Below are 17314 nucleotides of genomic sequence, written 5' to 3' on the forward strand. Positions count from 1 at the left end.
CTGCTTTATCCTCACTAGAGTCGTGGGGGGTGCTGGAGCCTAACCCAGCTGACTTTGGGCCAGATGCCAGAGTTTTTGCTCATAAATTTGCAGGCTCCTTCTTGACTAGAATAAAAGGGAGTAGAGTGCGTCATAGACAATAGACAAGTTATAACATACTCAACATTGAAACTAAAAGCCATGTGACTTTAAGGTTACGTTTATTTTAAAATCAAATTATTGATACAATATATAAGATGGAAGTAGTCCCCCCCCCCCTAAAATGAATCACCATTCATAATTAACTTCTACACAATTGTAATACTCAAGATTTAAATTCAATTCATCCTCTAGATATGGTCATTTATTTTATGGTCCTTGTAAAGTGCCGTTACAAATTAAAATGTGTGAATTAGTCTGAAGTTTGAAGGTAAGATTTAGATATGTATGATACTCTTCAAAAATTACTGGTTTCTTTTGGAGTTTTGCCATTGTGTTATGAAAGCAATTTTTTGGCAAAAAGTTCAATCATGTCATTCATTCTATGGCGTGTTTGAAAGTGAGTTGAATTGGGGTCTCTATTGTCTGGCTATATCTATCTATCTACCTACCAACCCAATATTCATATTTTTGCTTACAAATTCAAGCAAAATACAATAAGAAAAATAATTAGTTTTGAAATCTGAAAATCCCTACAAAGTCAGCCTTTTACTCTAATTTGTGTTTTTAACTTCTGTTAAAATATGTGGTTTGGATTATATTGCACAAAAGGAATAATACAATCTTATCCATCAATACTTATCAGGTTTAACGGATTAAGATTTTACGTGAATTAACGAAAAAAATGTGATGTTATAGGACAGCACAATGAGGCATCTTGTGATCATGTAGACTTTTGTATGAAGTGCCGACAAAGTGTAAAAGTAGACACGAAGCTCTTGAAGACTTTACCGACGAATACTTCCATGTCGTGACCTAGTTGGAGAATATGGAACGTGTGAATAAAATGATTGCTTTACATCCTACAGCTCATTTCTGAAGGGGACTTATAGTTACCCAGGATAGGGTGGAGGTGGGGCATCGTGTTGCCCGCTTTTTGCGATTGCCTGCTCATAAGAGGGCAGTCCCGGGAGTTCGATTTCATCCATAGGAATCGGGGGTACAAGCGCAGGTTGCAACGACACTTCCTCTAACCGACGTATTATGAGGGAGGCGTGGCTTCTCCTGGAACGGACCCTGACTGAGCTGTGAGAAAGAGATAGAAATGTAAAAAAAAAAAAAGTTAATTCTGTGTGGATTATCCTCACATGGGTTGCATTGTTGCTGGAAACTATCCCAGTTAATACTGGACACGAGGTGAGGCGCACCCTAAACTGGTTGCTGGCCAAAAGTAGCCCACATATAGGCAAACAACCTTTTACCCTCACAAGAGCGCTCATTCAGCCTATTGCACATGTTTTGGCATGTGGGAGGAATCTAGAGTACCTGGAGAATACCCACACAGGCACGAGGAGAACATGCAAACTCCACACCAGGTTTAAAGGAGGAGTTTTTTGAGGTGTTCATATCAGAACTGTGAGGCGGATGTGCTAACTAACCACTTATCTAGGTGTTGTGTGTACTTATGTAATTTTTATAGATGCTGACGTTTGATTAGATTTGCGTAACACTCTTGAAGTGGCTAGCCTGCTTGCTGTTGAAACTGCAAGAAAAAGTGCTTCCTGTTAACATATGTACTTTGGCACTCTTACAACATTAGTACACTGCACATTATAGTAGTCAAGTGTATGTATACCATTGTACTTGAATCAATTCATTGGTTTATGTAATACACGTGCAGTATACAAAATTAGAACATTATTGAATTGAATTGATTATTTTGCACATAAGAACAAACCGACCGGCATGTTTCGTATTTGATGTTTTTTTCATAGCTTTTTCATACGCAACAAAAGGAATACAGTAAAAACTTGCATATCCTAAAAAACTTTGAGGTCGGGAAAGATTACTTTTACTGCATTGATGAATGTACAATCTATATGCCTTGTGCATTTATATTTTTACAAAAAAAGTTTTTAGCAATAGCTTTTATTTATTGCTCTTAACTTCTATGAAAGTGGGTAGCAATTTAGCAACATCCACAAAATGCGGGTACTAAGGTAACAATTGTTGACAACATCTACACACCACACCATACATAATCATTATGTGAAAACATTTACCTTGCTCGACTGAAGTCATCCTTACATTTACTTGGACAAAAATACCAGCTGAGCAAGCCCAGGAGCACAAATATTACTCCGAGAACAATCAGTGCCACTAGGAGGGAAGTAACGTCGACTCTTGTGGGTCCCTTCTCTTTCTCTGCAAACATCACAAGACACAAAGTGAGCAACACTATTTGATGCACACTTTTGTCAGAAATAGAACAAAACCACCACACTGTTGGGATCATGTCGACTGGGTGATTTAGAATTTTAAAAAATTAACATTGTTGTTAGGGTTGGGCTTTATGGCTTAAAAACAAGACTTGTTATTTCAGATTTTTTTTCCTACCCACTATTTTTTAAAGACCAAAAGACAGAACTGCTGTCAACCAAAGTACAAAGTTAAAACTACACGAAGATGCAAACTAATGGAATAATCTATTATATAACTGGTTGTTTGATTTTTTTTTTTTTACAGGCAAAATAAACAAAACACGTACAACAACAAAATGGTTCATAATTATTGTCAACGACAAAAAAAACCCCTCATATAATAGATTTGTTGCTCTGGCCTAATGAAATTAAATGTCTGATCTTACATACAAAACAAAGTTTCCGTCAGTAAAACTCAAGTAGAGCATTAATACTACATACACTTTGTTAAGGTGGTTAGACAGGTTTTGAGACAACTTCATCTTCTTTGGATGACATAAGTGCTGACAGTTTTAATGTAAACAACAAAATAGCTTTGTTTGTACATGTGGATTAGAATTTTGAATAGCAAAAAAAGCCTTTTTTTACTGTCATCGATTTACTGGTGGATTTAATGGTGGAAAAAAAAGACTATACAATTATATGATAGTACAGAAACAACATCTTTACCTGCAGTGTACTTTTTCCAAAATGAATTCTGTAAAACATTAGAAAAAAATGCTTGAGAATCACTCATTTTACCTGATTAAAAACCGCATATTTGGACTTAACTGTAGCTGTGACGTCTTCAAAGACCTCTCTTGCTTCTTCATAGTTGCAGTCCTCTTCATAACATTCCCTCTCCAAGTTTCCAGGAACAAAAATCTCAAAGTCGAAACGGTTAAATTGTAGGCGACGACCCAGGAATGACTTTGCCTCGCCTTCATCTACAAACACTGAGAGCCCAAATAGATTTGAATCACAGGCAAAGGTGGCAAAGGTATTCCCGATTCATGGTGCAAAAAGTTATGTTGAGATGAATTTTTTTATTGAGGTTATACTTTTTGACTATATTGAATATTGAAGGGTTTCTACATATTATAGAACCCAGGTCCCCCACTGTGAGCTGACCACTTGCCCGCCGGGCCGCCCTGATAATTATAATTAATTAATTTATGTTGACTACTTATGTTGTTCACTACTTATTATGTTGACTACTTATGTTGACTAATTATTTTGTCTACTAATTATTTTGACTACTTATTATTTTCACTACTAATTATTTTGATTACATATTAATTTATGACTTATTTATCGATTATTTTTTATTTTATTTATTATTCATTTGTGAACTTTGTGGAGCTTTAAATCTTATTACACTTGTATAATGAACATAAAAGCATTCAATTCAATTAGATTCAATAACTGTGGTAAATTTGATGTTGCATGAGGACAAAAAAACGTACTTTCGTTTTATTTATCGATTATTTATTTATTTATTTGTGCACTTTGTCAAGTTTTAAATCTTATGGCACTTGCATAATGAACATAAAAGCATTCTATTCCATTCGATTCAATAAATATGGTAGATTTGATGTTGCATGAGGACAAATAGACTTACATTCGTCTTGTGGGGCGTCCTCTTTTGAGAGTAACCTCCGCACACAGGCGAGGTCTGCACAGGTGAAGAAGGCGACGACGAGGTAGAGGAGAAGGTGGTGGTCGTAAAGACGAAGCAGCATTGTCACGCAGACACCAAAAGCCTCAACAGGCCATAAATTGAATCTGTCACATTAAGTCCACGGACTCCTCTTCCACTTTCAGCCAAATGCAATTCGTTATAACTATAGAAGCCGATGTCGACGCATAATTTTGAAAGTAGAAGTGACCCCCCTCTTGAACACTGATAACGCCACGGAAACGACACGAATGCTTTTTTTTTTTTTTTTTACCAGTTACATTGTACACCAACTCGTGCAAATAATGACGCCGATTAGTGATCAAAGTATTCCTTCAAAGATGGTCGTCCGTCTTAGTTGCGTTCAAGTAGATGTTGTTTACTCGCAAGTCTCAACTTTTGCTCTCTTCCTCGACCTACCTGCGCAGACGCGGCCAATCGATCGCTTCACCTGGATATGCCGATGAGTGGAAAAATCGCAAAGAGACACTAGAGGGCAGCAGAAGCAAAACATTGCTTGACAAAAACTACATTTATTGCTACATTGCAATTGCACTTGTAGTTATACTAAAGGCAAAAGTAAACCTCTTATTAGATATGTATTTCATTGTTATTTTTCAAAGGTTATGTGTTTTAATTTTGGATTTATTTTTGTGTATAATGGGAAAAGCTAGAATAACATCCATTTTCTGGATTCATTGCAATAAATAGATCATGTATTAGATCTAAGTGTTTTTTAAAAGTCTATCTTTTTTTAATGACCCTTTAAATATTGCCTTAACATTTGAACTACATCAATCTATTTGATGCTTTTACAATGCAGGACTTGTGCCATCAGCTCTAATGGGTAGGCACAAATTACATCTGTAATACAATGCTATCTTGGGGATCTATATGCATCTTTTAAAGGCACTCTCTTTAGGGTCTTTTCCGGGAACTGGACCCATACCACTGAGTTTGCAAGCCTTGTATGGGGAAAATGACACACTTTAAAGTGGTTAGGAAATTTGGTGGTGGAATAAACACAAAATAGCTCAATATAGAAAAAACGATGAACCTCCAAAGTGCCCTAATGGAAAGGAAAAAACGAAAAACATTATATAGTATAAATTAATATTTTCAGACAATGAATTAAATATCTCTAGCTGGCAGGAGGTAGAATCAAGTACCATACTTTCCCAGTCCATACACTGTTTGTTTACTTGTTCACCATGAGATTTTTCTAATGTAAAATACTGTATGTCTGTGGGAACACTGATCACGTATAACTTCAAAATAATATGCAATTATTCTCTTGCCCTGTTTTAATTCCCTTTCTCTTTTGTTATGACTGATGTTTTTGGTTGTATTTTGCAAAAAAAGGTTCAAGTGTGACAGAGAAACACTGTATCTGAAATGCTTAGGCCTTGTGGTCAGTGTTTGTTTAAAGCCGATATGATGTAATTGCACTTTATCTGGCTGACTACTGCAAGGCGCTAATTGAACAATGACAACTCTTCTCTTGTACTTGGCGAGGTATCTGGATTCTGTCGAGTCTCAGAATTTATCTGGAGGAATGTTGACACAGAGAAAAAGGGCACTAGAAAACGATGGATTCCAGACTTTATCTGCTATGGGATGTCAAACCGTATCTGTCACTTGCTACAATATTCTCATCCAAATGAGAAAAAAAAACGTCTCACACTGAGGAATGCATGAAGATATATTTTACATACTGTTTATGACTGGCCATCATTCCAATTGCTTTTCATAATTTGACAATGCATAAGCACCTCTATCTGACACAGATAACAAAAGGTTGTAGCCCTCACAGAAGATAAAATGACCCCAGTATTTACATCTGGGATTTTTCACATAAAAGAAAACATTAGATTAGACACATTTTAGACAGGGGTGAGGGAGCAGTAGCCATTGTGGGGATAGGAAGATGCATTTTGTAGAAAGATTACATCAACGTGTTCCTTCAACTCTCTTTGCACCTTTTGAGTGTCTTCCTCAGTACGTGTTGTAATAAGTACTCCCCCAGATTAAGGATGGGGACGAATCTCCCCATGGGCAACAACTGGACACGAGTGAGTGGGAAGTCCATGCAGACATCTGGCAGGAAAGGGAAAAAAGAGCTTAATCTGAGTTGTGACTTTGTGACCTTTTGTGATTACTGTTTTGTTGCTGCTAAAACAATGTGTCGATAATCATCCCCCCACAATTTGTTGATAATACAATAATACACCATACTGACTGACTGAAGTGTAATGAGTTCATCGCAGTTCGCCTTAGCGTCGACACGTCTCGCGTGGATCTCCGACAAGTGACCTCGTCATTACAGCCAATTTCTCAACGCAAGTCACAGTTCATCAAATAAAGAATTGCTGTCCTATTACTGAAGCCAGATGTTAGGGAATGCTAGGAATTACACATAACACCACAAACATGCTACCCCCATTTGTTAAGACTGATTAAAGCGTCACTAATTAAATCCAAACCCGTATAAAATGTACAAAAAAGACACTCGCACTGAACTCCACTCTTCTTTTATTGAATGTGTATAAAAGCTGAGAGCAGTTGTAAAAGAAGGAATCCAAGGGTCAGGCATTTGACGGATGGGGTGAAAGTGGGATCTAGGCGGAAGGTGACAGAGTTTGCAGGCTGGTCTTGACAGTCGCTAGGTTGGCTTTCCAAGAGCTCAGACTGTCAAACAGCTGCTGCCACTGCTGCTTTCCGAACGTGCGGTGTGTGCTGTGACTGGAGATAAAAAATGACCAAGAACCTTTAAACAGGTGATCTTTTCACCATACTCACTGGACATAGAAAAAAACAGTCTGTGTTGTTCAAGTGTTTAGAGCTAAATTAAATTGACCATTTAGTTTTAGTTAAAATTAAATTTCCATGTTCGTGAGGCAAATGATCAAGACCTACATCTGTATACAAATTTGTAAACAAAATAGAAAAGTCTTGAAAGAAACTTACCTGACAACAACTTTCTGCTGAGTCTGGTCGATTTTGCAATACACCATCTTTGTCCGAACAGCTAAAAGTTAGAGAGACAAGAATTTCTGTGGTGAGCTTATACTTGAAATCACCCCTAATGACACTCAAAAGCAGTTCAAAAATGAGGAAAAACTTACAACAAACAAATACATTCAACGCCTCATTGTTGTGAAATATAAAAGGTTCATTTACCATCAATAACAAAAGCTTCAACATCATCAGCTCCAATCAGCAACTCTTGTTGCATGGTGTCAAATGAGATCTCCTTGAATTCTGCCGCCATGCCCATGAATGTAAGCAGACGCATCTTGGCCATGTTTTGCTCGTGGCACAGCCCTGCAGGGGGTGGCAAGCAAGAATCATTAAGCCGTCACGCTTCTCTCGAGGGACTTTCCCCCGTCGATGATTCTTTTAACATATAAGGCCAATGCAGTTTGGGATTCTACTATGTAGTCGGTGACCGTCAACACTGCTGACCTGTGCACATTCCTCTTCTGTGTGGAGTGAGGCGATGACACAGGCTCAGGATTTAACAAACAGCCAATTGCAAGAATTGTATATTTTTGTTTCTTTTAAAAAAACTTCATTCAGGAATAAAAAATAACCCAAAGGAGACATTTCATTATTTAATTTACTTGTAAACTTGCAACTATATTCGACGAGAAATTTCAATGCCATCTTTAGATTTTTTTTGTTATAATTCTGCTGGTTATTTGTCCTTGTTTACAAACCAAAACATTTAATTTGTGAACATAAGTACTATTTATCTAAAAATGTTTCCCAACTTGTGTTAGTATTCCTTTATGTGCAATGTTTTGACAGATGTACTCACCAAGAGAGTCAATGAAGTCCTTGTTGTCCTGGTAAAACTTAACGTATGCAGCGAGTTTTGCACTCACAAAGATAGTTAAAAGCTGAAAAAGGTCAAGGAAAAGAAGCTTGAATTTGTTCAACCCAGTACAACAATTAAAAATCTTCTCATATCTCTTCATTAATATTACCCAAGTTCATTGAATTAACTATATTTGGAAAATCTCACTCTTAATAATGAATCAAATGGCACTAAAAATGTATGAAAAATGAAAACTCACATCGTGAATGAGCTCTCCCTCCAGGAAACGGACTGGCTTGAGAGTGAGCAGGTGGTCAAACAGGAAAGTGTTGGGATCTTTTAACGCACGGACGATACATCTAAAGAGCACAGTGGGAATTCAGTGGAGTTGAATGGAACCACTTGGAAGGATTCTGAAAGTTTACCTGTGGGCGTCAACACGTGCTTGAGATGCATTGTCCTCTGTGTAACTTCCCAGCAACTCCACCATCACTTTGGCTGCAGCCTCACTGTCAAGTCAAATACAATGGTGAGTTTTACATTTTCTTGAAAGTGTCTTACTTATATTATCTTGGAAAGGTATTTATGTTTTTAATAGTTATTGTCACTCCATACCTAATCTATAAAAACAAAGATTTCAATTCCTTGGGCCTAAATATGCATCACCTTTTTTTGCAGTCCACCAGTGCTTCATACACCAGCCTCAAAAGAGTGTGCTTCTTCTCTGTATTCAGGTTCCAATCAACAATCCACTTGGCCACCTAATGGGTGTGATGGTCAGGATTTAAACATCAGGTTTAATAAGACAGAAAAGAAGCCATGATGCCATCCACAATTTGGACGGAACATACCTGATCGAGGTCGGTGGGAATGAAGGAGATGGCATTGCAGGCAGCTGCCACCTTGATGAGGCTGCATAAGACGGTGTACCTGACTGGAGCATTCTCATCCATGCCATGGAACAGGTTACTCAGCCTGTTACGCAAAAACATGCAAAGAAGTTGATGAATGAACCTGTGGTGTAAGTAATTGAATATTTCCATTGATAAATTAACAGCAAAAAAATCAATTTCCATAATGGGCACATATTGTATATCCGTACAGAAACATTGCTAACAGAACCATCTTGCTGTTCCTTTAGCAATTCAATATATGTAGGAATAGTCAGGGTTAGGAAATGGTTCAGTGCACGAAAGTGGGATTTAAAGAAGAAATATTGAGGAAAATACTTACAACTGCATCCTGAGGGAGGGTCTCTCTCCTTCACGAAACTTGACCAGTTTCTCGCAAAGATTCTCGATGAGAGACTCTTGCTTCTCCGTCTCCAAGATCAACAGCAGCGATACGATGCTGTTCATCACACTCTCCACATCTGTGGAGGAATACAAAGATAGATAGATTTTATTTATTGTTTGGGTGTCTGAAAGGAAATAGTTTTGTGTGCTTATAAAGATGAAGGTAGCTTGCACGGTTGCTTACCTTTATCGTCTTCTTTGAGGCAAACATCACAACCCTCAATGATCTGAGCCAGTTCAACGTGAAGTCCACCTTTTGAGTTCTCCTCGGAAATGTCAGCTCCTTTGGACTTGATGTAGGCTCTCAGCTCCGACGCCTTTCAATAGTCAATAGGGGCATATTAGAGATCTGCTATATGTCATTTATAAAGTTGTATAGTTTTCTGAAGAATCGCGTTTTGAATTTAAGTCTCATCTTAGATGATAAAACAGCTGTCACGTCTTTAGTTTAATAGAGGATCTTTCCATAAATTGTTGAAATGTTGGCTGAGATCATCTTACTACATGACAATAAATAGCAATGCTTGTATTTCAAGGCAATGTATAGCGAATGTTGCCTACAAGTAGATCTGGCTATTCATCCGTTCCTTCTGTGTTGCCATGTTAGCTTGGTAGCTAACCACTGTCTCGTCCTGATCATTAAGCAAAGTCAACGGGAGACATGATGTAGTAAAATACAGTAATGTGGAGCTTGGAAAATTACCTGATCTTCTTCCGTTATATCGATGAAAGCCGGGACGCTCATTTTTGTTGTTTATGTGCGCCTGAGTGACGAGATCCACGCTCCCACCAGAGCAGGACTAACCGGAAAAGAAATGGCCAGAGCGCCGGTGATAGATTGTACTTCCGGATCTAATTCTTAAAGTGACAGTGCGCTTAAGTAGTCGTTCCCCAAATCTTCTCATTTTAAGTGTTTTAAATCATGTCCTGCTCTTATCGCAGCGGATTGTTCCCATTTAATTAACTCTCATCCAAATTTATGGCTAGATCCAGCATATATCTGCTGGATAGCTTCAGGTAATGTAGCTTTAGCCTCAAAGGTCAGCCGGCCTCTTAAATTTGATGTCACCCAGACTTCCACCACCACAATCCTATCTTTCATTCTCTTTCTCCAGACATCTACCTCCTCTCTCTGGGAGATTAACCCTGGACGACTTGGATGAGAGTTACTGAGGGAAAACTGATCCCTGGACGGGGTTATCAGATTGAGCTGCAGCTCATCTGCGTGGACCACCATCACAGGGCCCTTCCCACCCGGAAACACCATGAGTGTCACAGGGCAAACACCCTAAAGCCCCTCCATCCCAACTGACCCGTGGGCGCACGTGTTCTGCTTTCGTGCCAAGCCCGATCTGGTCTGTTGTTACAACGGTGGGTCTCAGGTTGATGGAAGTGAGTGGGGTGAAAAGGGTAAGAAGAGCAAAAGTTCACCCGAAAAACTACGGAGTCGTGTTACACACATCTGAAAGGTGCTGCACATGCTTCAGTCCCAGATTGAATTCCGAGTTGTTTTCACTTGCGTTGCTCACAGCTCATTCGTCACTAAAATTGGGATATTTTTAGGACTCGTAGGCTACCGAGGTACTTTGCTCTCCGTCATTATTCCCTGAAATACGCCTTGCCACATATTTCTTGCCGTGCTTACAGTTAAGGAACTGAACTGCGCAGTTAGCCTTTAAATAAAGAGGGGAAATGGTTTATGCAGTATTTCACCATCGTGCTCGCATGATGCGTCATCTTCTTGGGAAGGCAAGTGCCTGGTACCGAATCCCACCCTCAATCTCCGTTGCCCTTGTACGCTGTCACAGCAAATAATTTATAGATACTTCTTCACAAGTGTGCTAGTGTAACTCTGCGCCTTTCATTATCTGATTAACAACTGTTGTCAAGCGCCTGGAGTATTTCAAGTCGCGAATCGTTTTGTTTTTTCTTTTCTTTCGGGCTTTGAAGCACCAGGTGCATAGGACTTCTTTATTTTTTTGGATTAGCCTTTAAGTGCCGGTGTGTTGCCCTGAGTTCAAAATGTAATTTTATAATTTTATAATAAATAAGTAAAATGAAAAGGCTATTTTCTCTATCCAATGAGTATTATAGTTAAATATTTCTATAGAATGGTACAAGGGGTCAGACTGTCACATCGAAAAACTTGTATTCACTGTGCAAGATGTTTTTAAAAACATCTTTAACATGTATACAAGTCTGATATAATTAATATGTAATATAATTAAAATGTCAAAACAATTCAATTTCCCCTAATTCTTAATTGTCAAACAACTGTAATGGAAGATAAACACCATTTATGTTTACAGAAAGCTAACTAACAGAGACCATTGCAGTTTTCTTGATTTGTACTCAGCTAAATGTTGAGTGTCTTTTTTTTATTTTTTTTATAAAAGCCCAATGTAAATGTCAGAGGATTGCTGTGAAATAGTTTATTCCACTTCGGTGGAAGAGTAGTTGTCACTTGAACTGTCTGGCAGTCAGTTACACATTTGATCGTAACATTTAGATTGGGAAACATTGTTGCCAAACAGAAACATTTATGAAGAAAGACTATAACATGAAAAAATATCAAACTTTGAGCATGCATCACATAGGGATGTAAGAGAATAATTCTTTCACACATTTACAGTGATTGAAATTGTTACAGTTGTCAGCAACATTATTATTTAAAGAAAATCCATATATCTACTTGCACTTAAGGCAATTGCAAAAAGTTTTGTACAATTCTTAAAAACAATAGAAAAAAAATAAAATTCTTCAAGAAGGGAATATATGGTCAAAACAATTAAAAAATGAGAAGAAACAAATCCTTTTCCGCAGAACTACTCATCAAATATTTTAAGTATAATGTCTTCTTACTATTCGCACTCACACTCATACCAATTATGAATGTAGAACAGGCCTACCATGCATGTTTTTGGAGTGTGGGAGGAAACCAGAGTACCTGGACAAAATCCACACAGTCCCAAAGGAAACATGCCAAATCCACACAGGAAGGTTGGAACCCACCAGGGATTGAACCCTCATTCTCAGAAATGTGAGGCGGATGTGCAAACCAAGCGTCCACTGGGCCACCCACTTTGTAATTGTAATTAAAACTACAAGAAAAACAAGGCCAGATTGGCTCGTAGCTCATCAAATCATGTACAGTGACAGGAAGACACCAAGGGCGGCCTTGGAATATCTATATATAACCTCTCTAGCTGTAATTCTTTTTATGTCTATGAAAAATTGCCCACTCAGCCTCCTACAAGATAAATGACTGCCTATTAAGAGTCAGTTAAACCCAGGTGCGGTCTCTCTCGCTGTCTGCCGGCCAAGTGGTGAGTGGTCATCTTCCAACATGGCCGCCTACCTTCCACACCACTAATTGTCTGTTTCCCACAGTCTTGCCTGTCTGTGAAATCCCCCTCGCTTAGGCTCATCTATCAGTCAGTGACCTTGTCAGGATGCATCGCATGACTTGATCCGTGCTTCTCAAGGTGAGGTCAATTGGTTGTTAATTATACTTATAGGACGATCCTCCATCCTATTGCGCGCCTGGCTGGAATTTTAAAAGAAAAGCAAGAAAACACTGCAGGTGACTCATTTATGGCCACCACTGGGTATGAAATCATACAATAACAACATTATTATTACATTTCTGACTGATATAAAATAATTTGTTGCCAAAGACCCAACTTGAAAAAAAAGAGCAATATATTGCAACAAAAAAACACATTTACTTTATAAGACAGTCATCATATTACAAGATTTGGTTTTGACTATTGAGATTTAGACCAGTCAAAATTCATATGAATGCTGAATAGTCCAACGACATTGTCTCCCTGTTTTTGTTGTTTGTTTAGACAGCGCCTTACATACTTTGCAAACCAACAACACTTAATCTGTGTGTTCATCTTCAAATTATACATGTGCTACATCCTAGTAAAAATAATAATTAAAAAGAAAACACATTCACTGTATTTTATGAGACACAACAACGAAAGCTCCAAGTAAGAAATAGAAATCCAAATTCTAATATTTCATACAACTGCAATCAGAAAAAAAGGTTTCACAGACAAAATTATCTTATTTTTTTTCTACCAGGCTAATCTTGAATCTCCTCCACCTCCAAGATGAGACCTGTCAATGTTATCCAGACTTCTAATAACGTCTAAGCCCTTGTGATGAAGTATCTCCACCTGCACTTTTTCAATCAAGCAGAGTTAAGGTCAGGATCACAATCACCTACAATCTACTAAAATTAATGGTCAATTAACGTTCAGAATTCAACTTGAATTTTATAACATAACTAAGAACATTAGTACAAAAATACACAGCGGTACTCGAGACATATCACCTAGCTGCCTATCATTGAAAGCTCCTCAGTGATCCATCAAGGCAACTTTGGGGTCATTCATTCCCTGACGTGGAATGTGCGTGGTTTCGTTCAACCTCACGGCAGCTGCGAGAAAAAAAAAGTCATTGTGGTCGGACAGCGGCTCTCTCCATGATGAAGCGACCTCTTGTCATCAAACAATGTTTATATTACACACACTTGCAGGCTTGTACAAGTGTTAAGATGAGTTATTTAAACAACAGTTAGTATTCAATTCATCTGTCTTGAAACGAAAGATGTCAAGACTTTGTAATACTAATTACTGGCATGTTACACCGCATGACCTTTCACTTTTGAGATAACAATACAGGCTATCTCATCCGTGTTGATGATGTGGAGCAGAGATCCTAAATAGGTGGACAATGGCCCAGCTGTAGGAATGAATAGATGACTTTCTATATTACATTCATTGTTGTGTTATTTTCAACAAGGCTTATAATGTAAAATGTTCAACTTTTGGCTCTGCAAAGCGTCAGCTCAAAACTTTAATTCTCTATTTATTTATTCATTTAAATTGATAGAGTTCCTCAACAATCACTATTTTTTGGTTTCTTTACTGGAATCATATTTTTCTCAATGGCCTGCTCTAGGGGTATTTATTTATTTATTTTTAATCAGCGGTGGTTTGGTAGGAACAAATCTTATTTGTAGAAACTTTCCACAGAGTCTGTCAATTTTGATGCCCGTAAAACTTGTTAACCCAACTGTCTTTGGGCGAAAGGCAGACTACTCCCTAGACTGGTCGCCAGTCAGTCATAAGGCACACAGAGAGACAGACAACCACTCATACTGCCACAAAGTAGGAATCGAACCAAGGCTGCCCGCACCAAAATCAGGCAGAAGAGCCACTATACACCATCGGGTGGTGAAAAACATTTAGTTTTAGTGAAAGTGTATTGGATTGTTGGGATTAGGAATTTAAAATGAGAATATCACTTTTGTAATGTCTGATTTTTAGTCCAAAGCACCCACCCGCCCCCATCCGATCATTGTGAGTCATCATGTCCATTTTTGGTTGTCTCAACATCACAATAATGTTTGTGGTGGATGACAACATATGCACAATAACCGCTTGAGATATGTGCAATGTTTTTGGTTGCCTGCTGACGCCCTACTGGCCACAGCTGCTCCTGGGCGTGACAACAGGGAAGAGGCCACAGTTTACTGTAAAGTGCTGATAACGGCCGGCCTTGAACGTGACACACACACGCACCTGCTGGGATGAGGCATACATGGGTTATGCAGAACCTACTTATAAGTGTCTACGTATAAACTGAAAAACAATTTGAAGTAAGAATGATAATCACAGAAAATTGAATTTGTCACGTCTTAAATCACAACGATCCTCCTCGGGCTGTGTTTTGAACCCAATATTACATTTGCCACTTTGATCGTGACATTTTATTTTTTTTAAATTCACAAACTAGTAATATTGGGGTTTGTGTTTGAAGGTGAAAGTGAAGGGGAACAACCAGCATAACTGCGGGTGGTAAATATCAGTGGAGAAGTGTTGTGTCTGACACAAAAGTCGTGTGATGATGCTCATTCTCCCACAGATTGCTCTTCTGTTCGTCTTATCACGGCTCCTGATATGTGACTCTTTGAAGAACGCTCACTCATGATAGGAGGGTTTGTTCAAAAATGCATGGCCGTTTCTTGTTCATTGAGACAAAGAAAGGAACAATAAGGCTCTGTTTGGCAAATGCACTTCAAAGACTTTAAGTTGGTCATCATTTAATATGAATATCATTTTCCCAGGTTTGTACTAATCTAAACTCTCTAGCCACATAATACTGTTTCATTCATGAGCAAACTCCAACATAATTGAACTCCTCCACTTGGGGGAAGGACCTCATTCATCCCTAACTTGTAGTGGGCATCCCTTCTTTCGGTGGTCTCATATTTGGAAGTGTTATGTATCACTCCAAAGGCTTCAAACTTGGCTACGAGATGGTCCAATGAGATTTGAAGAGCGCTTTTATTTTTACTTTACGTTCAACAACTATACAGACTGTAATCACTAGAGCTGCGGTGGATCATGATAAATTTATATACATACATTCAATGCTAACATTGTGTTCTACATCGATAATTTTCCAAAATTGAATACTTTCATTAGTGTGAATGGTAAGTTATAATATATGTATTTAAGTAAAATTAAATCAAGAAGTGTCTGTGTGTTTTGACAGATAAATGATGGCAATGAACTGCACATTTCGCATCTTGCTATCTGTATACTCGTCACAAACAATGTCAGAAAAGAGCAACGTCACTGCTAAAACATTCTGTTGTTGTTAGAGTGTTATCTGCATCTTTAAGACCAAAATAACACCTGCAGAATTGCCCGTGAGCTATTTTAAAACTGATGACTGGTGATTTGCAAATGACGGTCATGTTAAACCGCAAGTGTTTTTCCTTTAAAAAAAAAATTTAAAAAAAAACATTCAAGAAAAGCCAGTCTTTTAATACGTGCAAAAAGATTTGTGTTCAAATTCAGAAAAGCAGAAAAGTAATGTCTTTTTCACGTGTACGGCCAGATCACATATCTGCATAGTTTATCATGTGGCCTGTTGGCTAAGACAAAGCCTTCTCCAATTCCCTCTTGGTGCTGGAGAAAGTTTGGCTCTTGTGTGTTTCTTGTTAAGGGTCACGGCTTCTAGTGACCATTTGCCTTCCTCTCCGCTGTGATGTTGTTTTAAACCCAGAGTTAACCACAGAGTGATCTGAAGAGGAATGGGCATATTTGGGGACGGCCATCCGTCACGTGGACTGAAGGGCTTGTTTCCTCTCTGACCCGTCACCTCCGATGAATCCTCACTAAAGACTCCGCTGGGGAAGGTACAGCCAACGTTTGCCTTAGCTTAACAGCAAATATTTTAGCTAGATTTCCACTACTGTGCCACAACCTTTTGCTCTCATAGCACATTATTTATAGTTCTTATTTGTTTATCATGGGTGGACCCCGGAAGTTTTCGCAATTGTTGAGGGAGAAATCATTTTTCCCTCTGATTCCATGTTAAGGTCAACTATTTTGCTATCATTTTAATGCGCGGATGTTTTTCTGGAATATGATTTAGCCTCTGTACTAATTCCCAGAGTAAATCGGAGAAGATTTTTATCTTCTTTAAAATCATAAAATTCCTGATTAGCTTTTGGGGAAATGAACTTTTTATATACTTTCTGGAGATGTTGTTGAACCACACCTCATAATAAATCTGAGGCTCGGTGAATAATACTGAATTAACCTTTTAGAAGTTAGTGGATTTTTGTATTGACAAAAACTATTTTGTCAAGATAAGTCTTGGCAAAATAGTTTTTGATAGATTCCCTTGTTTCTACATTGATCATCTTTTTGCTCTCACTTTCACCATTTTCGAAAATTCAATGTTCAACATTGTGAAAACAGTCTGGGGAGGGTCTTTTCTAAATTCCCATTGCACAAAAATCCAGGTCCTTGAATATAGAGCCAACTGACAATTCATCCTTATGACCTCACAAATGTTTCTTTGGGTAAATGGATGAAAAATATCGCTAAAATACTCCAACTTCAAACAGGTGAAAACTGATATATGAATTTAAAAGCATACAAATTCCATATTTGTACCACAATTTGAACTAACAAATCCACTGTATCTTATTAGAACAGCATATCATAGCAGCAGAATATTTCCATTAGGGTTGACCAGTTGGAACCCTATTACGCCCCTCTCTCCAAATCAAGTCACTCACGACTTATTCGGGAAATGTCATTGTGACAGT

At 38.2% G+C, this 17314-nt stretch overlaps 2 protein-coding genes and 1 long non-coding RNA gene across 3 annotated transcripts; 1 reads left to right on the plus strand and 2 right to left on the minus strand.

Annotated features, from left to right (window-relative positions):
* Window positions 1–183: 183 nt before the first annotated feature.
* Window positions 184–4485, minus strand: prrg4 (proline rich Gla (G-carboxyglutamic acid) 4 (transmembrane)). The gene is made up of 6 exons (XM_077713398.1): window positions 4000–4485; window positions 3171–3334; window positions 3069–3096; window positions 2202–2343; window positions 1036–1224; window positions 184–954 (listed from the first exon to the last, which is right to left on the minus strand). Exons 1-6 carry the CDS (start codon window positions 4118–4120, stop codon window positions 927–929), a joined length of 672 nt encoding a protein of 223 aa, XP_077569524.1. The 5' UTR covers window positions 4121–4485; the 3' UTR covers window positions 184–926.
* A 2086-nt stretch (window positions 4486–6571) lies between these two features.
* Window positions 6572–10039, minus strand: eif3m (eukaryotic translation initiation factor 3, subunit M). The gene is made up of 11 exons (XM_077713818.1): window positions 9875–10039; window positions 9356–9488; window positions 9110–9248; window positions 8728–8851; window positions 8543–8637; window positions 8302–8385; window positions 8136–8235; window positions 7877–7958; window positions 7237–7380; window positions 7024–7084; window positions 6572–6798 (listed from the first exon to the last, which is right to left on the minus strand). Exons 1-11 carry the CDS (start codon window positions 9914–9916, stop codon window positions 6675–6677), a joined length of 1128 nt encoding a protein of 375 aa, XP_077569944.1. The 5' UTR covers window positions 9917–10039; the 3' UTR covers window positions 6572–6674.
* Window positions 10036–16373, plus strand: LOC144194617 (uncharacterized). The gene is made up of 4 exons (XR_013325933.1): window positions 10036–10188; window positions 10287–12656; window positions 13264–13387; window positions 16261–16373. It is a non-coding gene; the product is annotated as an uncharacterized LOC144194617 (long non-coding RNA).
* Window positions 16374–17314: the final 941 nt, after the last annotated feature.

This window comes from Stigmatopora nigra, chromosome 3 (assembly GCF_051989575.1).
Source record: "Stigmatopora nigra isolate UIUO_SnigA chromosome 3, RoL_Snig_1.1, whole genome shotgun sequence".
Lineage (NCBI taxonomy): Eukaryota > Metazoa > Chordata > Actinopteri > Syngnathiformes > Syngnathidae > Stigmatopora > Stigmatopora nigra.